We start from the raw sequence: 25,242 nt of genomic DNA on the forward strand, positions 1-25,242 counted from the left end.
ATGCCTACAGTTCAAAAAATAATATTTTTGGCTATACTGAATTAACTGAATGGGAACCCTGAACTGACAGAATATGACTTTTCAAGAGTAAAATTGGACTGCTATATGTGCCTGCCATAGCTGACCATGTAATTTCATTTTCTTCTAAAATGCAAAAACTAATGTATATATCAAAGAGAAATTTGTTTTTGCTATGGTTAATTACAATCGGTGGGCACTGTTTTTGTGCCAGCTGCTTGGAGGCAGGCAAACGTTGTTCCTGTTTTTAGGAAGGGAGATAGATCGTCTATATGCAACTACAGGCCAATCAGTTTGACATCGGTTATAGGAAAAATGCTTGAATCAATAACAGTAAATAGACTCAGAGAACACATTGAAGGACATAATTTAATTCGTGATTCACAGCATAGTTTCTCCAAGGGTAAATCATGTGTGACTAATCTTCTATCCTTTTACACTAAAGTATATAAGGCGTCAGATAACAATGATATTTACGATGTTATTTATCTTGACTTTAGCAAAGCGTTCGACAAGGTGCAACACCAGAGACTACTAAATAAAATCAAAGTCCATGGCATTGGAGGAAAAGTGTTAGAATGGATTAGGGGTTGGATTAGTTACAGAAAACAGCGGGTCACCATAATTAAAATAAAATCTAAGTGGGGCAATGTTACTAGCGGGGTCCCCCAGGGCTCGGTTTTGGGTCCCTTGTTGTTCATTATGTACATAAACGACTTAGACGATGGGATAAATAGTGATGTTAGTAAGTTTGCGGACGACACTAAAATAGGACGCCTAATTAGGTCAGGAGACGACGCAGGGATTCTGCAGGATGATCTTAATAAATTGTTAACATGGTTGGTGAAATGGCAAATGAACTTCAATATCTCTAAGTGTAGCGTGTTAAACGTAGGGCTACACAACCCCGAAAATAGATAAAGCTTAGATAACACGTTTTTAGAAAAATCTGAGTGCGAGAGGGACTTGGGAGTTCTGGTGAGTCCGGACCTTAAAACCAGGAAGCAGTGCATTAGCACCAGAAATAAAGCTAACAGTGCATTAGGCTTCATTACTAGGACGGTAACGAATAGAAGTGCAGAGGTAATTACTAAACTCTATCTAGCAATAGTTAAAGCCATCCTTGACTATGCGGTACAGTTTTTGTCTTCGTCCTACAGAATGGACATCAATTCACTAGAATCAGTTCAGAGAAGAATGACCAAAATGATACATGGACTCAGAAATTTGCCTTACGAAAAGAGGCTTAGGCACCTTAACTTACACTCTCTGGAAAGACGCAGAGTGCGGGGTGATCTAATAGAAGTGTTCAAGTGGATCAAAGGCTATAACAAGGGTGATGCAAACAAGGTCATCATAATAAAACAACAGGGCAGGACTCGCAGTAATGGGTATAAACTGGACAAATTTAGATTTAAGAAGGAAATAGGCAAGCATTGTTTTACTAATAGGGTGGTCGATGAAAGGAATAAACTTAGTAACCATATAGTAAGCGCTGAAACTATCAGTTGATTTAAAAAACGATTAGAGAACTTTATGGATGGGGATGACAGGTGGTGATGGATACGGAGCTGCCTAGTGTAGGGCTTATGGTCTCTTGCAGTCTCCTTTATTCTTATATTCTTATATTCTTATGAGTAACTAAAAGTTATGAAATATACAGTCCGGCATTTAAGTACACGCTACCATGTTAATTGGTACTCTTGAAGACTACTTCGGAGACTCTTTTGGAAACTCCTTCGACAGACTTTGAAAACTCCTTCGTGAGACTTTGAATAATCACTCGGGAAACTTTGAAGACTCCTTCAGGAAGCTTTAAAGACTCCTTCGGGAAAGTCTGAAGAAACTTTGGAAGATTTCACAGACTCCCCCTGGATATCTTTAAGACTCCTTCGAGAGACTTCAAGAACTACTTTGTAATACTTCAAAAATGAATAACCGTGGAATTTTCACGAGCCCTGTCTTCGTGCAGCTTAATGCATAATATTTCTACTTATAATTGTGCATTTCAGATTATTCAAGCTAGTAAATTATATAGGAAAATCACAAAAGAACACACACACAAAAGAATGAGGTAGGAGGTAATTGGGTGTATGTGAAAGAAATTAATAGAATGGATATGTGACAGAATTCCTAGATTGTGAAATAGAATTACACATAAAGTATAATGAAAGTAGTGTGTATTTCAACAAAAGGACATACAGTATAACATAAAAGACAAAAATGGAAAATGGTATAATTAGACTGAAGACAAAGGAACATGTGAAAAGTTGGAAGGGAATCTTTATCAAATAAAACACTTGATACGAAGTGAACAGGGTAATAATATCGAGGGAGGAAGAAAGATAATGTACATAATATAGCAAATCCTTTGTTATTTTTTCTATACCTTTCTCTGATCTAAATATAATCATGTCACCTCTCTTTCTCTTCACTCTTTCAGTGAAGGAAGTCCTGTTTTTATCAATATTTCCTCATAAGTTTTGTCATTTACATCTTGATTGTTACCCTTTCCATTATCTCTATTTTTCTTATACCCATCTTTAGGTGTGGAATGGTTTGGTTCCGTCCAACCTCAAGGAACTGTCATGTCTCTGAAATCCCATCTGATTCTCCGAGCAACGAGGGCGCTAGTTTACACGGATACCACCTGACACTTTCTGTTTGATTCGTCAAATGGAAAAGCTTTAACCAGAGGACCCTTACCTGGATATAGCATTCTCTCATGCCCATTAAATGTTTGCTATATTCAGTTACAAGTTGGAGGAATTCGTCGGATACGTCCTGGGCCCTCACATCCTTGAAACCAACTTTTCGCAGCATTTCCTCGTAATCTACCAGCGTAATCAAGCTCCATCCTATTAAGAAACACAATTTAGACAACAAGTTCCACCGGGATATTCATACCAGTGAATCATATTTGGTAATAAATCCTAGTGGAAACTATAGTTTTATGGTAGAATCCTCTATTGCCGATAATGGAGAGGAAAGGCAGAGAAATGAAAATCTGGGAGGAGGAGGAGGAGTTTTAGAGAGTGGAGTAAAAACGCGAGTTACAATTGCTAACGAGGGATGTGTTGTAAGTGGATTTCTAGCTGCTGCCGACACTGTTTAGGCTAAAGAAAATAATCATCTAGTTGTATTAATCAGGAATTTTTTTATGTATTTTAAGGAGTGCATTGCGCAGATTCGTAGTATAAATTATTTTGATCATAAAGGGAAGGAATTATTTCGTCAAAGATGTGGTGGTGTTAGCAATATCTGAATGAACAAAAGGAATCGATTTAATATTTCATTATTCTTATTATCAAGAGAAACTTTGAAAAATTTAATTTGTAATAGATTTAGAAGGTGAATGCATTAGAAGTGGTCATCACTCATAAGAAGATGATTATGCATTTCTTACTGCGTAGTTTAATGAGATCCTCAAGCTCTTGGGGTGAATCCTCTTTGTTTCTCCCACAGTAGTCGACCACGAACAGTTTTCCTCCAGGTCGCAGCCAGCCCTGCAAAAGACCGGAATGTACAGAAAGGGAAGAGACTCATAACGAGCCACTAGCATGATGTGTTCATGGGTCAAGTGATTTTATTTTTTAATTTTTATCTTTATATATATATATATATATATAATATATATATGTATATAGTATATATGTATATAGTATATATGTATATGTATGTATATATATGTATGTATATATATGTATGTATATATATATATATATATGTGTGTATATATATGTGTATACATACATATACATATATACATATATATATATATATATATACATACATATATTGGGGGGGCCATAGGTTACGGAGACAGGGGCATTTCTGATAAGATAGCAAGAATCGGGTTATGCAATAGGTAGCTGGGGACAGTTATCAGCAGATGCCATCACAAGAACTGATAAAGGTGTCAGGAGCATCTAGGGTTACCAGAGTCATATCAAGGTGTTAGTTTCACACCATATTCAATCTGATATCCGAAGCACCAAGGATGTCCGGTGTAAAAACAGTGCCGTCCAGATATCTTTGGGAAATTTCAGGAGATTCGAGAAATTGAGGGATTTCTATGAGGGATCATGAACATGAAGGGGCATTCAAGAGTGTCAGGGCAATCAAGTGGAGACAGAAATGCACAATGTGTGAGTATAGACTTATCTGTGGAGGATTTAAGGGCATAGATAGGTGTTAGATATAACCAGATTCATTCAGAGGTATGGTAGGAATATCAAGAGAAGTTAGACTGGGTCGGAAAGAAATTACGCCAATGCTCTCGATGCTCCTAAACTATTAGATTCGAAAATATGATTGACTAGAATGGAATTATAGGGTGAGCTTATTGTACTATCATGAAGACATTTTCATCAGAATATAACCCTCAAGAAAAGCAAGATTTTTTTTAAATATTTGTCCATGCGATATGCCTGTGAATTAAGAAAAGGGGAAGCAACATGCTTCCACTTTTGACGCCCCAGACCCCGATCACCAGAGCCAAGACTCTGCCTCTGCTAAGGAAGATCCGGCTCCCTTCGCCAAGCCTCTGGAGAGTATCTCCTCCACTACACTGAGGGACCTCCTGGGTCATCTGATGCGGGTGGTCAGACAACTCCTGGAAACATCATGACTACCGTTCCCAGAAGGGCTATATCCTCACCGCGACAGCCGGCTGGTCCCAATACCGCCATCTTTGGCCACCGTGATAATGGAGCAGCATGAAGGCAACGACAGCGACCGTAGCCTCACGCCCGACGGACTGAAACCACCAAATCACCCAGGCCCTGGTAGAAGAGAACATAGACGTTGTACACCTGCAAGAGAAGCTATTACCGGAGGACTCTGAGTGGAGGGCAGCAGGTTACACGGCCCACTATCTCCTGTATGGCAGAGATGACCACCTCCGTGGCTGCTAATAATAGTGCGGATCAGCTTCCTTCATCACAGGATCACTGACCCTGTGTACTGTGGCAAAGGAGTGGAGGTGATGACCATACAACCCCAGCTCAGTTGTTTTTCGCTCACCGTCTACATCATCTACAAGCGACCAAATGGAGTGCTGCAACTAGATGAAGTGTTCTCATTTGCTACACACAGCGGCAGCACCGTGGGCAGAGATTTCAAAGCACACCACCCACTGCTAAAGTCTGTGTCCTCCACCAGCTCTACAGGGCGACATCTGGCTACTTTCATGGAGGAACTGCTGGATATTCTCCTCCTCAACACAGGAGATGCTACGCACATACGAGGCAGGAAACTAGACCACACCTTTGTTTTAAAGGACCTGGCTCTTGATGCCATATGGCGGGTCTACCCCACATTAACTAGCGACCATTATACCATCACCACTATAATGAGGGTCATCGTACCGCAAATGCCACTTCCACCTCCACGCTGTAACACCCAGGGAGCAGAATGTTCCAAGGTCCAGGTTGTTTTGGAAGAATGGTGGGAGGCGTACAAGCTGCCGGAGGACCTAGATGAATGGGAGAGAGACCTAACTGCGGCTATGGGGAGGGGAGTGGGTGCCTCCATTCCAAGGAAGAAACAGGCTTGCCAATATCTAAAAGACCTGGTAGTTCTATAACGAGGAAGCCCGAGAACAGAAATATCTAGTCAGTAGCCACCGTAAACTGTATAAGAAGCGGCCCAGCCCTGCAAACCTTGAGATCCTTCGGGAAGTGGTGAAACACGCTCGAGAAATCACGTCCTGAGGAAGAGAGGCAAAGTGACAGGTGTGGTGCTCCAGTTTCAACCAGCACACTGACCTGTCCGACCCATGGTCCAAACTGAGGATGACCTCCGGCAAGTGAACATCACGATCTCCGGCCCACCCTCATCCACGGCAGGAAGTGGAAATGTTGGCGGACATATTCGTCACACGCTGTGCCACTGCTCAGCTACCTACGGAGATTCTAGCTTTACAGCAACAGCTGAGACCAGAGAGGGATAGACATCGCTCGGAAGATACTCGACGTGACGGACAAGTCTTTTATTCAACGGGAGCTCATCCGAGCTCAGAAAAGCCGGGACACCGCCAGATGAGCGAATCAAGTCACTTAATTGATGCTGGCCCACGCCGGACCAACAGGCGAAGGGGCTATTCTATCCTTCATAAACCAATCATGACTAGCGGGACGCCTCCCGGGCACATAGAAAGAGGCCGATATACAACATATTCCTAAACCTAGTGAGCCCACCAAGCCCCGTCACGGCCAAGACTGCAGAACAAATGGTGTTTACCCGCCTCGCGTTGCGCCTTGGACTCATCCATCCTAACATCTTCGGTTCCACGTAGGGATTTGGGAACGTCGATAGCATCATAGCCCTGCTGAGCAGGATTGATAACCGCTTCGCTGTGGTTGTTTTCCTCGATTTGGAGAGGGCATGCGAACTGGCAAACCCTCATGCCATCCTGACAGCCATGGTGGAGAAAGGTGTTCAGGGTAGACTCTTTGCCTGGGTTCAGTACTACTTACAGCATCAGTAGGCAAGGGCCAGGTTCCAGAGGGAACTATCACAGAACCGCAAATTGGAAAACTGTACACCTCAGGGCGGAGTACTCAATCCCTTTTTTGTTAAACCTGATGATGGAGCAGCTAGTCAATCAACCTATCTTTCAAGGGCCATACAGCTCTTCTCAGTTACGCCGACGACCTCTTCCTTGTCATCGCTGGCAAGGGTAACTAAGTCACAAGAGCACATCAAGCACTTGACCTTATCACTAAGAAATGCAAGGAGATGGGCCTTAATATCTCATCGGAGAAATTAAAGGCCATGATGAGCAAAGCTACCACCCCAGAATGTCACTTACAGATTCAGGGCGTCAGACTAGCCTGGACCCGTACCTACCAATACCTAGACGTATAGGCTGATCAAGGGTTGACCTTCGGCACCCAGGTCACCTACCTGAAAGACCGAATTCATTCAAGGACGAACGTCAAAAAGGTTATGACAAGAGCACGTGATGGGGCCTAATTATTTGTGCTGCGCCTTTACTATGTACAGATCATCCTTACATTAGTGGACTACAACGCACTAGTACTTATCGCCATGTCATTTACGCAGCAAAAGTGAGTCGAAGTGATGCAAAACGAGGCAATGCGGGGTATGCTGGGTGCACCTCGCTGGACTACAGCAAGTGCCCTACAAAATGAAGTCGACCTTGTTTCCCTGGGATTTATGGCCCAGCAGGTCGTGGTTTGCTGGGTAGCCAAAGTCTTTCGGCGGGACGGAGAATCCACAGCACGTGTGAAACTCGCCAGGTCTTTTTCACATCGAAGAGACCTCTTTGGTAGTGGCACCTAGCTGAGAATTATCGCTAACGCCGCCAACACCCTGGTGAACACCAAAACGTTGCTGAAGGGAGGACCAACACCGTGGGATCCACCACATACGGAAGTCATCATCAACGACCTGCACGCCAGCTAGGCATACTGTACACAGCATGAACTCCTGCAACACGTGCTGATGTCGGTGGCTCAGGTCGGCATCCCCGGCAGTGCCATTTAATACAATGACGGCTCCGTCGACCCTACCCAGGGCACAGCGGGAGCGGCGGTGGTCACCGAGGGAGAAGTCCTCACCTGGAGGACACCAGACCACTGTTCTACCCTACACACGGAACTGGTGGCAATCTGGCACTCCTTGGAACACGCCAAGCACCGTCATAAGGCCGCAGTGGTCATTCACACTGACTCGAGGTCAGTCCTAGAGCCACTGCAACAACACACCCCGATAGACAACGTGAGCATCGTTATCTCCATATCGGCACATACACAGAGCCTAGCTGCTGAGGGTCGACAGGTGCGGGTCAACTGGATCCCAAGTCACATGGGACTAAGAGGTAACGAGGCTGCTGACGTGGCGGCACGTGCGGCCACCAGAATGCCCGACATCAACAGCGACGGCCTTTCCAGCCAGCAGCAATGCAAGGTGCTGGCCCGGTTTTTTCCTGCTGAACGCATGAACAAGAGAAGTCATCGAGGCAGGCGCCATGGTTTGCAAGAGCCACCGCCTACCAACCCCTTCGAGCCGACCGACAACAAAACAAGGTGGGCCAGGTCACACTACATCGCTTGCGCATCAGGCACTGCACTCGGAAGGAGCTACGGGACGATTCCCTCGAGCGGCAGTGGCCTCCACACAAGTAGTCCTCTGGTCCACTACTTGCTGTCTTGTCCCGTGACCACGGAACTGAGGCATTGCATAGCGGATGTAGACATTGAACGGAATAGACAAGCCAGGGCCGTCCTCCTTGCTCGAAAGGCACAACAAAATGGAAGTGAGCTATCTTTTTTCGACTGAAAGACACGCTTCTCTTCCAAAAGGGCGTAATGAAGCAAGTCTCTAGTTATACAGATGTAAATTCACAATATGATCATTCTTTCTATTATAATTTCTTTCTACTAGTACAAATGTCAATATACGAAAGCTCTCTGCTTTGTTAGTTCATCATTCCTGGTGGTTACTCCCGCATTTCTGAACGCAAGTTTCTAGTGATTTACTACACACACATACACGTGTGTGTGTGTGTGTGTGTGTGTGTGTGTGTGTGTGTGTGTGTGTGTGTGTGTGTGTGTGTGTGTGTGTGTGTGTGTGTGTGTGTGTGTGTGTGTGTGTGTGTGTGTGTGTGTGTGTGTGTGTGTGTGTGTGTGTGTGTGTGTGTGTGTGTGTGTGTGTGTGTGTGTGTATTGATTAACGCCAAGAAATAGACGTACCAACAGCTTCTTGAAGAAGGACTCCTTGTCCCTGACGTAGAGGATAGTGTCTCGGCTATAGATGACATCATAACTTTCTTCTTCTAACTTCATCTTCGTCATATCTGCAGCCTCGAAGTGGATCTACAACAAACAGAGGTTTCAGCTTGGAAGTACATACACATACATGCATATACCAAAGGGTTTTTCCCCTTTATAACGGAGGTAGCCAAAAAAACAGTCATAAAAACCACTCCCACCCATTCCATCCCTATCACACTCCACTCCCCTCCACCCTCTTCCCTCCCTCTTATCTTGGCACTTCCTGGATGATGGGTCATCCCTGCATCTTGTCCACTACCCTGGGTCAGAAGCAGTGTCGCAAGACACAGCACATCCACAGCAACGCCGCTTCATTAAATCGGCGACCCCCCTCTCCATCCCCTAAAGCATAAAAAGAGAAGACGGGGAGAAATCCCTTCTGGCTGCGTCAATTTTTTCTCATACATACTTCCTCACCTCCCATCCCCCACCCATTCCACCTCATGGATTACATCATTCATACACCATTCTCCATTCACCCCTGTCTTGTGTCCTCTCCCGTCCTTCCTCAACAGATATTCCCCTCTTCCCAAAGCCCTCTTAACCCATCCATTCATCTCATCCTAGGTAGCCCCCTCATGTTCACTCCTTCCACATCTGCCTTCCACACCTCTTTTACTAATCTTTCTTCACTTATGTTTTCCATGTGTCCAAACCATCCCAATACTCTTTCATCAACCCTATCTCCCAACTCCCTTTCCACCCCCGTTCTCCTCCTCACCTCCTCATTTCTCACTCTGTCCAGCCTAGTAACCCCTATCATACTTCTCAGACACCTCATCTCAAACACATTCAAACTCTTTCTCTCTTCCTCTCTTATGTTCCATGTTTCTGTCCCATACAGTGCTGTCGGCACAATCACTCCTTCATACAATCTCCTCTTAGCATCCATTTCCAAATGTCTATTTCTCACTACACTTTTTAATCCACCAAGGCATTTACTCGCTTCTCTCAATCTACATTCTACCTCCACCCGCACTCATCCCTTTCCTGCCACATTTGCACCCAAGTATCTAAAACTATCCACTTCCTCCAGTCTTTCTCCTTTAATACTCACTTCCAGTCTGCTGCCACTTTCACCCCTTGTACATCTCATCACCTTACTTTTACCCATATTTATCTTCAACTTCCTTCTTTCACACACTTTCCCAAACTCTGTCACTAACTTCCTCAATCCCTCCTCTGATCCTGCTACAAGCGCAGTGTCGTCCGCAAACAACAGCTGGCTTATCTCCCACTTTTCTCCATTTTCTTTAATCATCTCCAATCCCTGACCCACCTCCCTTGCATTTATCACTCGCACCACCCTATCCATGTATAAATTGAACAGCCAGGGTGACATAACACATCCCTGACGAAGTCCCACCTTTACCTCAAACCACTCACTCTCTCCATTTCTAATCCTGACACACGCTCTACTACTTTCATAAAAACTCTTGACAGCTCCTAAAAGCTTTCCTCCTATCCCATATATATGCAATACCTCCCACAGTGCCTTCCTGTCTACCCTGTCATAAGCCTTTTCCAAATCCATAAAAAAAAAACATCCTTACCTTTTCCTATAGCTTTCTTACATATCTGTCTTACCACAAAAATCTGATCTACGCAACCTCTACCTGTCCTAAACCCACACTGTTCCTCACCAATTACTCCCTCTGTTCCTCTCCTAATCCTCTCAATCAAGACCCTCCCATAAGCCTTCCCAACTACACTTAACAAGCTAATCCCTCTAAAACTGCTACACTCACTTGTCTCCTCTTCCTTTGTAAAGGAACAAACATTAAGTAACTTCACCAGTCAGTCCACTATCACTGTACCTCCTCATCTTAACAACTATCTTCACTTAATCAATCCTTTCTTATTTCTCCTCCATTTTCCTCACTCATCACTCTTTTTCTTAACACTTTCCACTACAACTACCTTTCCCTCCCTTTCCTACTTCACATTTAGCAACTCCCTAAAATACTCTGCCTATCTTCCTCCTACTGCCTTCTTTTCCATTATCATCTCTCCATCTGCACCTTTTACCTTTTTTTCTCTACTTGATTCGCCTCCTCTTCCTTTTTTAATTTATTTCCAAAACATCTTTTTATTACTTTCAAAATTATCTGTCAGACTCTTACCCCATTTCATATCTGCTCTCCTCTTTTCCTCCTTTATCTTATGCTTTACTTTTCTTCTCTTTCTTTGTACCTCCCATATGACTCCCTCGTCCTATCTTGTAACCAATCTGTGAAAGCTCGCTTCTTCTCTTCTACAACCTTCTTTGTTTCCTCATACCACCACTTACTACCCTTCCTTCTATTTCCTCCCGCCTTCATTGTTCCACACACTATCTTTGCACTCCTTGTGACTCCCTTTTTGAACCATCACCATTCCTCCTCCACTCCTAGTTCTACTCTACCCTTCACTCCCTCCCACTCCTCTCTCAGCTTCTTTTTGTACTCCTTCTCCTTTTCTTTCTCATTTAAGCAGTTCACTCTAAGCACCTCCCTACCTTTTGTCCTTTTCCTCTTTCTCCATCTATCCTCCACTCTCAACTTACCTTCCACCAGAAAATTATCTGATATTCCCCCACTCTCTCCCTTTAGAACATGTACATCTGTAACTCTTCCTATTATACTACTATCTACCACTACATAGCCCATTAACGCTCTATCTACCACCCTACCATCCACCACCCTCTCCCATGTGTACTTATACTTGACTTTCTTCTAAACTCTCTATTTGAAACACCCAACTAGTTACACCTAGGAACTTCCCTTCCTCCCCTCATAGCTCTCCTCTTCCTTTCCCGTACCCTGGTTCCCCATTCCACTCACCAAATCCTGAACTTTTTTCTCCTTCAGAGCCAGGTTATCCATAGCAATCTGACACATGTTGGAAGAGATGTCGACACCGTGGACGTGAACCCCGTAGCACTGCGCCATAAGAAATGCTTCACCACCTGGTCCGCTTCCCAAACTCAGCACGCGCTGGCCTTGCACCAATCCCAGCATGGTCAGGAATTTCTGCAAATGATGTAAGTCATCTGTAATTCACTTCACTACAGAGGTAGATGTAAATCCAAGGTGAATTCCAAGGAACATCAAGCTCCAAATACGTATGTATTATGAAATACAGGACGGGAAATTATTGTCTTTCGTATAATTTTGCTTTAGTTGGCTATGTTATGTTCATTAACAAAGTGGACAAACATTATCTTTCCAGCCATAAAGATCTTTATGTCTTTAATTTCCTTCAAAACGTTTATTGCTTTATACAAGTGTGCAAGGGCTAGCCACCGCAGCTTTGTAGCCTTTCTTCCACAAGCTTTGTAGTTTATAAATCTAAAGTGCTTTTGATGTTGCAAACAGGGACATTATCCACAACCAGCTTGTGGATTTTGGAGTTAAGGGAAATCTCTTGAGATGGCTAGAAAGTTTTCAAAGGGCCTATTAGCACCACCAGGAGTTTTGACCTTGGCACCACCCTACACGGAGGAGCCCTCATTCCATTCATATTCAATATCTTTATCAAAATAAACACCATGTGAGGACGGAGCCTTTATTGTTACGACTTTTCGTTTGTTGCAGCCTTTTCAAGTATATAGTCGTAATACACATGACTGAGACTAAGTAAAAGGAATGGAGGGAACGAGGTGAGGGAGGCAGGGATTGTGGGAGGGAGGGAGGGAGGGAGGGAAGGAGGAAGAACAAGAATGAAGGAGACTGCAAGAGACCATGAGGCCTACACTAGGCAGTTCCATGTCCATTACCACCTGTCATCCCTATCCATAAAGTTGCCTAACCGTTTCTTAAAACAACTTATAGTTTCAGCGCTCACTACATGGTTACTAAGTCTGTTCCTTTCGTTGACCACCCAATTGATAAACCGATTCTTGCCTATTTACTTCTTAAATCTAAATTTGTCAATTTTAAATCCATCACTGCGAGTCCTGCTCTGTTGTCTTAATATGATGACCTTTGTTAAAGCCTTTGATCCACTTCAACATCTCTATTAGATCCCCCTCTCTCTGCGTCTTTCCAGAGAGTGTAAGTTAAGGTGCCTAAGCCTCTCTTCGTAAGGTAAATTTCTGAGCCCATGTATCATTTTGGTCATTCTCCTCTGCACTGATTCTAGTGAACTGATATCCATTCTATAAGACGGAGACCAAAACTGTACCGCACAGTCAAGGATGGGTCTAACTAACGCTAGATAGAGTTTGATAATTACCTCTGCACTTCTATTTGTAACCGTCCTAGCAATGAAACCTAATGCTCTGTTTGCTTTATTCCTGACGCTAATGCACTGTTTCCTGGATTTAAGGTCAGGACTCACTAGAACTTCCAAGTCTATCTCGCACTCAGTTTTCCCTTTCAACGTGTTATCTAAGTTGTATCTATTTTCGGGGTTATGTAGCCCTACTGTAAGAGGCCGGTAGATAGAGGTAGACATTTAAGTAGATAAAAGGGTAGGTGAAAAGATATGCAAATTTTATTATTTGGATGTTTTGAAAAAAATGGCCGATAGGAAGTGCAAAGTTCCATATTATAGGAAGTGCAGAGTTGCATATTCTCGCTGCCGCCTAAAGTTTATAGATACAAGTTAGGATATCAATAACAGTGATGATGGGACGAAATGTAAACATACAAGCCACACTCAGCTTGCGACAGATTGCTTGCGTAAATAGTATTGCTTGAGACAGTATAACAGCCTTTTCGATTGGAGAAAAGGGTGGGGTGGGGAGAACAATTGCTGGTGCATGGAGGTAAAGTCAAGCCCTTAAAGAGTGGCACTTATTTGTTACGTTCAAAGTTATTGGATGAATTAAATTGTGACGTCGGAGCAGACTTGGCTTGGTGGGTGTAAGAGGATCCCAGGTGGGAGTCCCTTGGTGTAGATTAAAAACCAAGTGTATTTACTTAGAAGAAAGAAGATAAGAAAAATCAATCTAATTTAATTCACCCCTTAAGCTGTGAGTGTTTCTGTATGTAACACAAGCGTTGATAGTGATATAATGTCTGATAGAATCCGGAGAAAATGTGTGGAAACAGCCATCATCCAGGGATCTCAACACGATCGAACAAAATAGTCATGTTTAACGTTTCACCCCACCCGATCCTTTGGCTTCCAATTGTAAACGAATTCTTGGAACGCTATAAATTTTTGCGCTCCTCACTCACTTTATTTCTTCACTAATTTGTCCATATACATTGGACAAAACGCCCCTAACCTTATTTCTTCCACTTATATATTTTCCCATCGACGGTGAATAAATGTCCTCCTACACACGAACAATTGTTCCTTATCCTTCTTCACCGTTCCTAGGCTCCAATGACCTTAGCCATTCCCCCCGGGTCTTCCCTAGAGATTTGTGTGCTTGATAAAGCTCCAACACGCGAAACACAGTACTAAGAAAGGCCTAGTCCTTACATGGTGTTTATTTTCAAATATTCGTCGGCAACTACTAATTTCATATATGTTAAATACATGTAGCACACTGGCACAAAAGATACTTAATAATGTTCTCACACTACCCTGGTTCGAAATTCTCCACCAGTTGACATCCAAGTCGGTCCATAGATACGCTCGAACTTCCGGATGTAACGCAGGGTGAAGTTCTTTTGGTCCATGGACTCCTGGGTTATTTCCATAGTAGTCATGGCGACCTGTAGTCCAAGAAAAATTTGCCAAAAAAAGGCGTGATATGTATAGGAGACAAAGGCGGAGCATGCCGACAGGAAACCTTTTGACCCATAACTAAGTCAGATGCGATAAAATATGATAAAAAAAAGATAAAATAAAATAAAATAAAAATTATAATAATATAAATAATAAATTAAATTGATAAATGCATAGGTATAGTTAAAAAATAAACAAACAGGTAAATAGTAAATAATAATAAAATGACAAATAATAATAGAAAATCAAGCAAATAATAAAGACAAATAATAACAAAGAAATAAACAAATAATATAAAATAAATGACAGTCATTACAGCATCTTGCTTAGATGTTTATCGATACGAGACTTATTCATTTACGGTTTTATTCAACCGTCTAATTATTATGATCATGAGTTACAATAATTTGTAAAAAACATGCTGACAGAAGACCTATTGGTCCATAACAAGGATGGGCGATTTTTTTTTTTCTTTTTTCTATCTAAATGAGCTTGGAAATTTTAATTGATTTACATTGAATTGCCTCGGCTGAAAATTTATTCTATTAGTTCACAACGCTGTTGGTCAAATTGATCCCACAGGCTACATCTTGACGGCTTGAGGATATTTCTCGTCCCGTTAGTATCTAGTCTGAAAGTACACACAGAATACTTATACAAAAATAATTATACAAAAAGTCCCTTTCCCCCTTCAAAGCGTGATAGTTTAGTTAGACCATAATCCAACCCTACACTTATCCCATCCCAATCCAAAAACTTATCCAAAAATCCATACACTGTCCCTCCTTTCTTAGCACCTTGTGGATGAAGATTTATCCCTAATCCCTGCCCACTGTTTGGGTAAAAGGCAATGCATAAGTACACAACACCTCCACAGCAGGGTCCGACTGTCTAAGCTGTTTACCCCCATCGCTGCATTACGTGGCGACCCTCCTCCGATCTAATAAAAAAAATGTGAAGAGTGGTAAAAAAAGAAATTCCTTTGGGCCTCGTCATTTCCGCATCCATTCACGAACATTCTCCACTCACATCTGTCTCTTAGATCTCCCTTCTGTGCTCGACTGGCATTCTCCTTGTATCCAGTGCCCCTTTCACCCAATTCATCCTCCTCATTCTTGGTCTTTCCTTAAGTTATCTTTATCTACCTTCGCCTTCCATACTCTTTGTGTTAATCTTTCTTCACTCGTTTTTTCCATATGCCCAAATAGTCTAATCACTATTTGGTCAACCATATCTACCAACTCCTTTTCCATCCCTGCTCTTCATCTCACTTCCTCATTTCTAATACTACCCATCCTTGTAATATTTGTGTATTCCTTAATTATTCAATCTCAAACACCTTTACGTTCTTGTATATTCTTCCTTTTGCACTCGTCCCCAGATACCTATTTCCTATAGCAATTTTCATTCCCTACATAAATTTACCTGATTCCCTTCGTTATGATTTAGTCACAAACCCACTCCATTTCCTAACGCGTATGATGTAAAATACTGTAAGCTCTCCACTTTCTCCAACCTCTCGACCTTTAAACTCTCTCTGTTCCTCTTCCAAATCTCCTAATTAATATCCTCCCATACGCTTTATTAACTACACTTATTGATCCTTTTAAAACTTCTACATTCACACTTGTTACGCTTTTTTTTTTGTATACAGGAACCATACATGAAATCCAGTCCATTGTCACATTTATCCCTCCTAGACGCAGACTAAGTTATATCACAAGCCAATTCACTATAACTATAGTTTTTTTTTCTGGGGGGGAGGCAAGACACTCTATGTGATAAACACTTGACTCAGGTGCCTTACCAGATTTCATTTCCGACTCTTGACAGGGGCAGATGGTAGCACTGAACCTTGAAGGAAGTCCCTATCCACAAAGAGTGCGATAGGGCCAAGTTGAACCTCACGACCCTCACCATGGTAGACTGGATTTAAGTATGTTTTACCAAAACGACCAAAGCTAGACATCACAAAAGACCAGCGATCTTTTTGATATTGCAAAGCACAGTCCCGACGTCATCTGTTTGACGTCGATGAGCAATACAGCACCAGACATTATTCCCAAGGTCCAAGGTAACACACGGTGTCGGGGTCTTGCTCCCTAGTCGGGCGTCTGTATCATGGCCAGGAAGACCGTCTAAGCCATGATTCTTGATCACTTTCACTATGGGCAGATGCTCGCTATCAAGATCCTCTTCTGTACCACTTTATTGCTGTCCGCGGAACTCTTTTCTTCCTTTTATAGACAATACCAGCGTGAAGTCCTACAAACTGTCCACTTACTTCATGGGCGATTTCAATTGCGGCAACCAGGATTGGAATCCCGGTGCTCGCAGTTGCCCAGTGGGTCACCAGCTACACTATTACTGTATTTCATAGGCTAAAGTTCCGGGGCTTGCACTTCTATACGTTCCTTGCCCGTAGAACAAGTGAAAGCTGGACTTAGTCTTCTCCAATAGCCGAACTTTCTTTGTCTACTCCGCTATCACACCCGGGGACCCCACCCTCTCCGACCGCATACCTTTCATCCTCCGCATCTCCACCTCCACTGTCCTTTTCCTCCACCGTGCCAGGTGGCATGTGCTTCAAACAATTACTCCAATCACAGCCCTCAGAACGTCACTCTCCGATTCACCACGGACGCGAATTGGAACGACTTCAGAACCTCTAAATCACTAAACCAAATGTCCAAGATTCGTCCAGTAAACCAATACAAACACACAGTGCACACCGAACACCTAGAAAGACTTCACGCCAAACACAAACACCTGATATGCCACGTAACACCAAGGCCATATTCTACTGATTTCTTGTCATCTACGCCGTTCCGTCCACCACTGTATACAGTGACCAGCGGACGTTAATGTATCCTTTTACCAGCTTAGTCTGATCAAGACCAGACGTGCAGCAAGATCCTGTATCCTGTCTGACTGAGTACAGCGGACATGAGTCGGTCTGGAACCAGGGATAAGCGTGAGGAAAGATAGCAGGTTCTTAGTACACGTTCATTCATTCGTTTTGTGTGATCTAGTCATACTTGTCTTTCTCTCGTCTGCAAAACTGCTCCGTTACTTCAGGAGGTCCTTCGCCGGCAAGGACAGGCTATGATTCATACATTATACCATAATACAATCCATTGTATACACACACACACACACACACACACACACACACACACACACACACACACACACACACACACACACACACACACACACACACACACACACACACACACACAAAAGCATATCGCAAACAAGAAAGTCGACTACACGTACAAATTGAAATTCATCTAATTTCTAACTTTCCTACTGCATCTTCTCATTTCAGTTTACCTACCACAAGAAATAATTACCTCTGACTCCTTTCCTAATTTTGTTAAGATCTTAATTAATGAATACCTTCACCCCCCCAAAAAATACTGAAGTAAGCCTCGAATTCCAAGTCTCCTAGCCATGCCTCCTGAGCCATGAGAGAAACTAATGAATGCCCCTAAAAAGAGTTCAGAGAAAATAACCCCCTTTTATACACAACTATTTTTTTTCTTCAGTTTTCCACAGTCTCTTCCCCTCCCAAAAACACCGATTCCGCTAGAGTGGGTGGTCTTTTCAAAGTAATCCAGTGTCCATTTCTTTCGATGCCCTTCATATGTGACTTGTTCTGAGACTTGTCATTCTAATTTGCCATTACATTCATTTTCCTGACATCTCCCACTGCTGCATACCCTCTATCATTCTCTACATTCAATAACTCCATGAAATTCGTTATCCATCGTCCTCTTATTAGGTTTACTTTCCTTAACATCTGCCCATCAGTACTATTTACGATTTTCTCCCAACCTGACTCAGTCCTTCAATATTTTCATTTTCCTCTGAAATATATATTCATTCTTTATCATTTTATCCATAAAAATTACATCTGCTCTCCTCTTTGTCTCCCATATTTTGTGTTTTGTTTTCACCTCTTTATTTTGTACCTCTAATGTCCTAGTTCTTTTTTTCAACCACCCTTCATGTGCTTGCTTTATCATTTTTCTACCACCACCATCACCTTTTTTCCCCATCATTCACTTCCTTTCCTTCTGTTCCCTCACATTTTCTTAATCCCACATACCGTCTTTGCGCACTTTAACACATTTTCCTGGAATTATAAACATTCTTCCTTTCTTTCTGTTCCTCTTTTATTTTTTCTTCCACATCTAAATAGAAGGAGAACTGATTATGGTGCGCAGATAAGTGGCCGGGTGGTGAGGCATACACAGAAAACTTTTTGAGTTTTGTTTACTAATATGTGGTCCCTACTAAGTCTTCATCTGGTAAGGACAAAACCTCAGTGAATAAAACTCCAGTTGTTTTCTGTGTTTACCTTACAGCTCTGCCACTCATCTGTCTTCCATACATCGACATGTCGAATGGTGGTGAGCGACCAGGAACTATTTGGATGGAGTTTCGTACGAGAAAAAAGACCGATAGCTATTTACTTCGCCGCAGATCTCTGAAAGATTTCCACGATCAAATGTGCTTTAAAAAAGTCCTGATAATGACTCTTTTCTGTGTTTATCTCCCGACACAAGGAGAGCTGATAACCAGTGAGTGCTCCCCTCCTACTACTTTCTGTCGGCGACATAAAATCAGCTCCACACAAAGACAGGCTCAAGCACCTTAGCTGACACTCTCTGGAAAGACGAAGAGTGCGTGGTGCTCTAGTTGAAGTATTCAAATGGATCAAGAGTGATTCTGGAATTGTCATCATATTAAGACAGTAGGGAAAGACTCGTAGTAATGGTTTTGAATTGGACAGATTTAAGCTTAAGAAAGAAATAGGTAAGAACTGGTTTACCAACAGAGTGGTGAAGGAATAGAATAGACTTAGTAACCATGAAGTGAGCGCAGTCTCTCAGTACATCCTACTTCTCCAAGTACTCGGTAAGGAGAAGGCAGAGGACATGCTCGAAAACCTCACCAAAACACTCTAGAAGGGAGATAGGCCAGTAGGATAATGGGGCAGAGGTAGGTTCCTGGGGTTTGGAAATGAGGATGGAATGAGAGGCCTTGAGAAGGTGTGGAAGAACCCTGAGACAAGTAATCTATTATTCAGTGTTGTTATGTGTGCAATTCTATTGTCTGCCAAGCGTTTGAGTAGGTGTGCATCAATAGATCATCAGTCAATCGGGAGCCAATTCACTACAACTATTCATTAAAGGATAAACTCTATGTACGGTGTTAAACCAGGTGCAGGGTGGAATTTAAAGACGTCACACCATACCGTTGCCAGTAGATCAGCATGGTGTTGGGGAGTGTGTGCAGAGTAGTTGAGATGGTTGATGACTTTGGGTGAAGGATGTGAACTCTTTCCAGCTACTGTTTGGTAGTCCTACTGAACTTGGAAGGGTCAGTCTCACAAGGGCTGGAGAGCGAAGCTATCAGTTGTCCCTCCTCACGAACTAAATTGATGTAGAGAGACTCCTTCAGACTTCTCTGCATCTAGTAAATGTTTTGTGGGATAGCGTAATGGGTCTCTGGTTACGTGTGTAGGAATTCTGTAAGTCTGTTCTTTAGTGCAAAACAATGTCTGTTTGTGCTCATAGAAGCAGTGAACGTAGCAACCTTGTGGTAGTCAGTTCTAGGAATGTGTTTTTCGCCTTGTTGTGAGTGAGCGCCATTATTGATCTATTGTTGCGTGTAGAACGTTGTGTACTGTATGTTGGTGTCGGTGTATGTCATGAAAAGATTTTTTAAACCTTCCCAATCGGCCCGACTTATCGTAATCGGGGCGCGGTAGAGATAGTGATAAGTGAAGTGGAAATGGGAAGGATCAGGGGAAGTGGTCAGAAAGGATGAGGGCTCCTGGTGAGATAGTAGAGTTGAGGAAGAAGGCACTACTGCTGGAGAACACCAGGTCAGGCTTTCCCTGTATTCTGCGGGCTAGGAATGTGGGAAAGTCCAGACTTCAGAATTTCAGCCTTTGAAGTACAGTAAAAGAATGCAGTTGCCGATTCACTGCGTTGCTGTGCGTGCAGTTGCTTCACTCAGCGTGGTTGCAGTTAAAGTCGGCAATGAAAAAGGGGTGGAAGAGGACCCGCGGAGAGCGGTAGAGGGTACACATGAGGATGGGACCACGGTTAGTGCTTAACTTGATCTGTGGTATCTGGCCAAAGTGAGTGATCAAATATAGTTGACTGAAGGGACTTCCTTGCTAGGATACAGATGCTCGAGTGTGGGGTAAGACCCCGGTTCCATATACTGAGTCCTTTAATCTTGGGAGGGAGTCGGGGCTGGATTACACATCGAAGTCAAACAATTGACATCAGGTCTTTTTGTGGGTGTTAGAGGGAATTTAAATTGAAGCTTAGTTTGCCTCAGGAGCCTAGAGGGTACGCACCTTGCAGTCTGGGAAAGATGCGCTAGCGTTGGATTGGGCCTTGCCATCGGAAGTATTGGTGATTGGGGTCACGTCCCGCAGCGTCTCTATGGTGAGCGTGGACAAGTTGAGCTGTACCTGTCGAGCTGGCTCGTGGTATGGGCACACGGAGAAAAAGCCCACCGGAAGTCTTAGGTGTCTCATAAGAGGAGTTGGAATTGAGGATTGGGGAGCGTGAGCGGTTGGTGCGACGATAGGCTTAAAGCTTGGAAGACCAGGACTTGAGGCGTGATGGTTTGTGACGGTTCTGTATAGCCTTCTTGGAGGGAAAGAAGGGGGAGGAGGGGACCTTGCGTAGGACAGAGGTTAGGTGTGGGAAGGATTGGTTGCTCGGACTAAAAGTAATAATGTTACCTACTGCACTTGATGCCTGTTCTTAGACATGAGCATTGCTGAGAAAACAATGCTCAGAACAAACATATGGGCACTCGTTCCATGATGGGTATAAGGGAGTACCTGACGATTCCACTTCCAGGGTCTGTCGATGGCAGCTGTGATGAGATCCGAGTTCGTGCAGGTGCAGTTAGAGGGGGACGGCTCATTCTTGCGTGATTGCTTGGGTTTTGATATCTAAGTCCATGGTTCCTTGCGGGCACTCAAAGTCTACTGGTCTAAGACCACGGCTGGAGAGCTTGTCCTCCTCTTTGCATCTGAGTAGTTGGGAGCAGTGGTGAGATTGGGGTGTGGGGTAAGTGGTTTGAATTAGGTCCTGAGTTTTGAGGTTAGGAGGAGGTGGGGATTGGATTGGGTGGATGAGGAGGAGGCGGATGTAGGGTTGAGGAGGAAGGGTGCTCGTAGGTTAAAGGTGAGGTGGGGGATCAGAAGGCTTCACGGATTGTGCAGATTGAGTAATGTCTGCCGCTTTCCTCCTCTCTGGGAGGAGTCGGAGATGGCACTGTGGGTCCCTCCACAGAGAAGATACTTGAGACCTGTATGCTCCGTATCGGTATTCTTCACGGCCACACCTGGAACACGTTGCAAGTCTAGGCGTAGGGCAGGATCGGGAATAGTGAGCTAAGGAGAAGCAGATTAGGCATTGCCTGATCTTGAGCTCCTTTAATTCCCTTACGTGAAACGGAGGTACAAAAATAGAATTAATCCGTATCCCATCCTGAAGAATTTCGTCCAGGTCCGATTTGGATTTAAATGTGTCTTCGACAGTGTCCGATCCTGGAAACTGGTAGACGTCGATGGCGTCGGCGCCATTATTCGTCCCCCTCAGGTCGCATAAAATTCCGCCTTTGCCTCCAAGGGAGTCCAGGACTACCCTGCAGACGTGTAGGGTCCCTCTCACACGCTCCCATTTACGGGAGAGAATGCCATCTTCTCCAATCTCTCCACAGTACTGATGTTAAAACAGGTGTCGAGATTTTCCGGCATTGCTTCTAACCTTGTTCAATGGACGAGATGCAGGGATGACCCGTCATCCAGGAGGATCCAAGAATAGAGGGAAGGAGGGGTGGTAAATGGTAGTGGAGTTCGTGGAAATGAAATGGTTGGTAGTGGATTTATGCCTTTAACTTTGGATACCTCCCTTGTAAGGGGGAAAACCCCTGGTGTGTGTGTGTGTGTATGTATGTATATATGTATGTATGTATGTATGAAATAGAACAGTCTATCATCTCAACCCCGTTTGGACGAAGCTCACAGGTGCAGATACCATCAAGATGCGTTATATCTCTCACGAAAACAAATAGAAAACTGGTTTTTATGGCGAGGAAGCTTGTCGGTAAACCCACAACAGAAAAAAAGGATTTTGCTATTATATATATATATATATTATATATATATATATATATATATATATATATATATATATATATATATATATATATATAAAAGTGCCTACGGGAGCAACAGTATAAACGCGAGCATCAGTGTACATCCTTGTAAAAGTACTGATGGTGGATAATGCAAGTGAACAAAAGAAAGTTCTCGCAGTCAGATGCTTGTTATATAGTTTCTTATGTATATAACTAAGGCCTAAAATAAATACAATTGTGTAAAAAATTACCCTCGAAACACAACTCTGAAAACAGGAATACTATGTGATTCGGGAGTGTGTGATTATCTCTTTCATAAAGTAACACTTCTGAAAACCGTGGATATTAAGCGCTTTAGTTGTGTGTTTGTTTACCCTGAATGTATAAGTACACTTACCAAAAATTAAATAATAGAAAAAAAGAGTCGTAAAATACCTTAATTGGTGTAGTGCTGCAAGAAATGATGGGCCGATGGGCAGAGCAAAAAGCTGAGCAATGGGTAGGGAGCTTCAGAGTGAGTGTAAGTTTTCCTATTCAGATGATATGATAAACAGCTCACCACCCTTGACTGCGCAGGTCTGATATAGGCGTTTTGGCGCATGCGCAGAGCACTGCAATCAACTCTTGTTCACTAACGGCGTGGAGAGGACAACGTTTCAGCGACCATTTAACCTTAACTTGACCCATAAGATATGACGGCAGTGTTATCAGCCATCAAAACCTCAATTACTTACCTTAACAATATAACTAATCCATTCTTCAATTATCAAGTGTTCCAATACCCCATAGGACCTTCAAACTTCCCAATTACCAAAGGCAATTTAGACCCAAGAATGTTGAGGACGATTAATATGTCACTCATTAACTTATTAATATTAGCTGTAATTTCACACTTCACTGACCTCTAAGACACATTGAAGACACGTTGACGCACTAACAGTGACATTTTATATGCGCTATAGTGCAACAGTAGTGGAATTGACTGCCCTTAATATGTTGTATTTAAGGATTGTACAGCTGTAGTTCCAGGGCCCACTGTAATATTTGGACATTCTTGAAATTCACTCGATAGATAAACACTGAGGGGTTGTGGTCCGTGTACACGTTCGCCGATAACACTAGTCAACAAAAAATAAATTTATATCAAGCGGTTGGTAACAGTGAGTTTGGCAACAGCGAGTGAGATTGTTATGCACTGTCAACCAATCTGTTCTTCAAGAGAACCACACTTATTGAATCAGGGGGATCCGAATGATATTGTGCGGGATTTAAACTTGTCAAAAAAGCCATATGAACTTCTCGGTTCCAGGTTATAGGGCTGGAATCTTCTCCAGAAAGAATCCAAAGTTAGTTTTTATCCTAAGTTACATTGGGATTCTGAACCGTTTTTCTCACTTGAGGATGGTGTGGTGTTTTGCAATGATGTATGTATTCTGTTATGGAGAAACTTAACCATAAATATGACAAGAATGAGTAGTGCTTGTTTATTGACTCTTCAAAAGTAAGCCTGAAAGCTGTTTAACTGCACGATAAAAATAAGTTTCCTTCTGTTCCTTTGACCCATACAGCTAGCATGAAGATAATATATGAGAGTGTAAAGTTTTTATTACCAAAAAGATAAGTATGAAGAACATAAATGGAATATCTGTGGTGACCTAAAGGTTGTGGCACTTTTATTTGGAATGTAGCTAGGTTACTCAAAGTTTTGTTGCTTTCTCTGTGAGTGGGACAGTCTTGATAAGAAAAACCATTATGAAAAGAATGTGTGGCCCAAATGATCTCTGACCCCAGAAGAGAAAAATGTTCTCAACCCTTCTCTTGGTTGATAAACTTAATAAATTTAGTAACCATGTAGTAAGCACTGAAACTATCAGTTGTTTTAAAAAAACTATTAGACAACTTTATGGATGGGGATGACGGGTGGTGATGGATGAGGAGCTGACTAGTGTAGGCCTTATGGTCTCTTGCAGTCTCCTTTATTCTTATGTTTTTATGTTATGTTGATTCAGAGAAAATTCATCAGCCTCCTTTGCATATGAAGCTAGGATTGATGAAATTTTTTGTTAAAGGTATAGATAGAACTGGCAAGGGATTCACATATTTGAAAAACATGTTTCCTAGAGTAAGTGACGCAAAACCCTAAGGTATTTTTTGTTGGACCACAAATTAGGGAGCTCCTGAGAGTCCAGAATTTTGACGAAGAACTGAATTATCTTGTAAAAGCTGCATGGTTGTCATTTAACAAAGTTTGCGCAGAGCTTTGGGGGAATCACAAAGCAAATAACTATTCTGAAATCGTAAAAGAGCTCCTGGCATCCTACAAGGCTTTGGGATGCAATATGAGCCTAAAAATTCACTTTCGAGGCTCTCACTTGGAATTTTTCCCGTCAGTGACGAGCACGGTGAGAGATTTCTCCAGGATATTCTGAACATGGAAACCTGGTATCAAGGGAAGTGGAGCTCTTCAATGTTGGCTGATTACTTTTGGACACTAAAAAGGGATCTCCCAGAATCAAAGTACACTCGAAAATCATACATTTCTACATTTGAAAGATAAGTTTAAAATGGCAAACCC

General features: G+C 42.8%; 1 protein-coding gene across 2 annotated transcripts; it reads right to left on the minus strand.

The window, feature by feature from the left end:
* Nucleotides 1-22: 22 nt before the first annotated feature.
* LOC143019996 (uncharacterized) lies at nucleotides 23-23,710 on the minus strand. Of its 2 annotated transcripts, none has more exons than XM_076176082.1 (6): nucleotides 23,570-23,710; nucleotides 14,339-14,470; nucleotides 11,642-11,830; nucleotides 8,739-8,861; nucleotides 3,425-3,524; nucleotides 23-2,876 (listed from the first exon to the last, which is right to left on the minus strand). In XM_076176082.1, the coding sequence occupies exons 2-6, from the start codon at nucleotides 14,462-14,464 to the stop codon at nucleotides 2,605-2,607; spliced, it is 810 nt and encodes a 269-aa protein (XP_076032197.1). In that variant the 5' UTR covers nucleotides 14,465-14,470; nucleotides 23,570-23,710; the 3' UTR covers nucleotides 23-2,604. The 2 variants fall into 2 exon arrangements, with proteins under 2 accessions (XP_076032197.1, XP_076032196.1); XM_076176081.1 differs by lacking the exon at nucleotides 23,570-23,710 and adding an exon at nucleotides 23,103-23,236.
* Between the last annotated feature and the right edge of the window lie 1,532 nt (nucleotides 23,711-25,242).

This window comes from Oratosquilla oratoria, chromosome 38 (genome assembly GCF_046742065.1).
Source record: "Oratosquilla oratoria isolate Oo_2021 chromosome 38, ASM4674206v1, whole genome shotgun sequence".
In the NCBI taxonomy this organism is placed as follows: domain Eukaryota; kingdom Metazoa; phylum Arthropoda; class Malacostraca; order Stomatopoda; family Squillidae; genus Oratosquilla; species Oratosquilla oratoria.

What these genes read in the sequence shown, in the direction of transcription:
- LOC143019996 (XM_076176082.1), bottom strand. Translation starts at nt 14,464, where the DNA reads ATGACTACTATGGAAATAACCCAGGAGTCCATGGACCAAAAGAACTTC. An exon ending in GTGGAGAATTTCGAACCAGG is followed by an intron (nt 11,831 to 14,338) that starts GTAGTGTGAGAA and finishes CATCATTTGCAG; the next exon opens with AAATTCCTGACCATGCTGGG. An exon ending in AGAAAAAAGTTCAGGATTTG is followed by an intron (nt 8,862 to 11,641) that starts GTGAGTGGAATG and finishes TGTTTGTTGTAG; the next exon opens with ATCCACTTCGAGGCTGCAGA.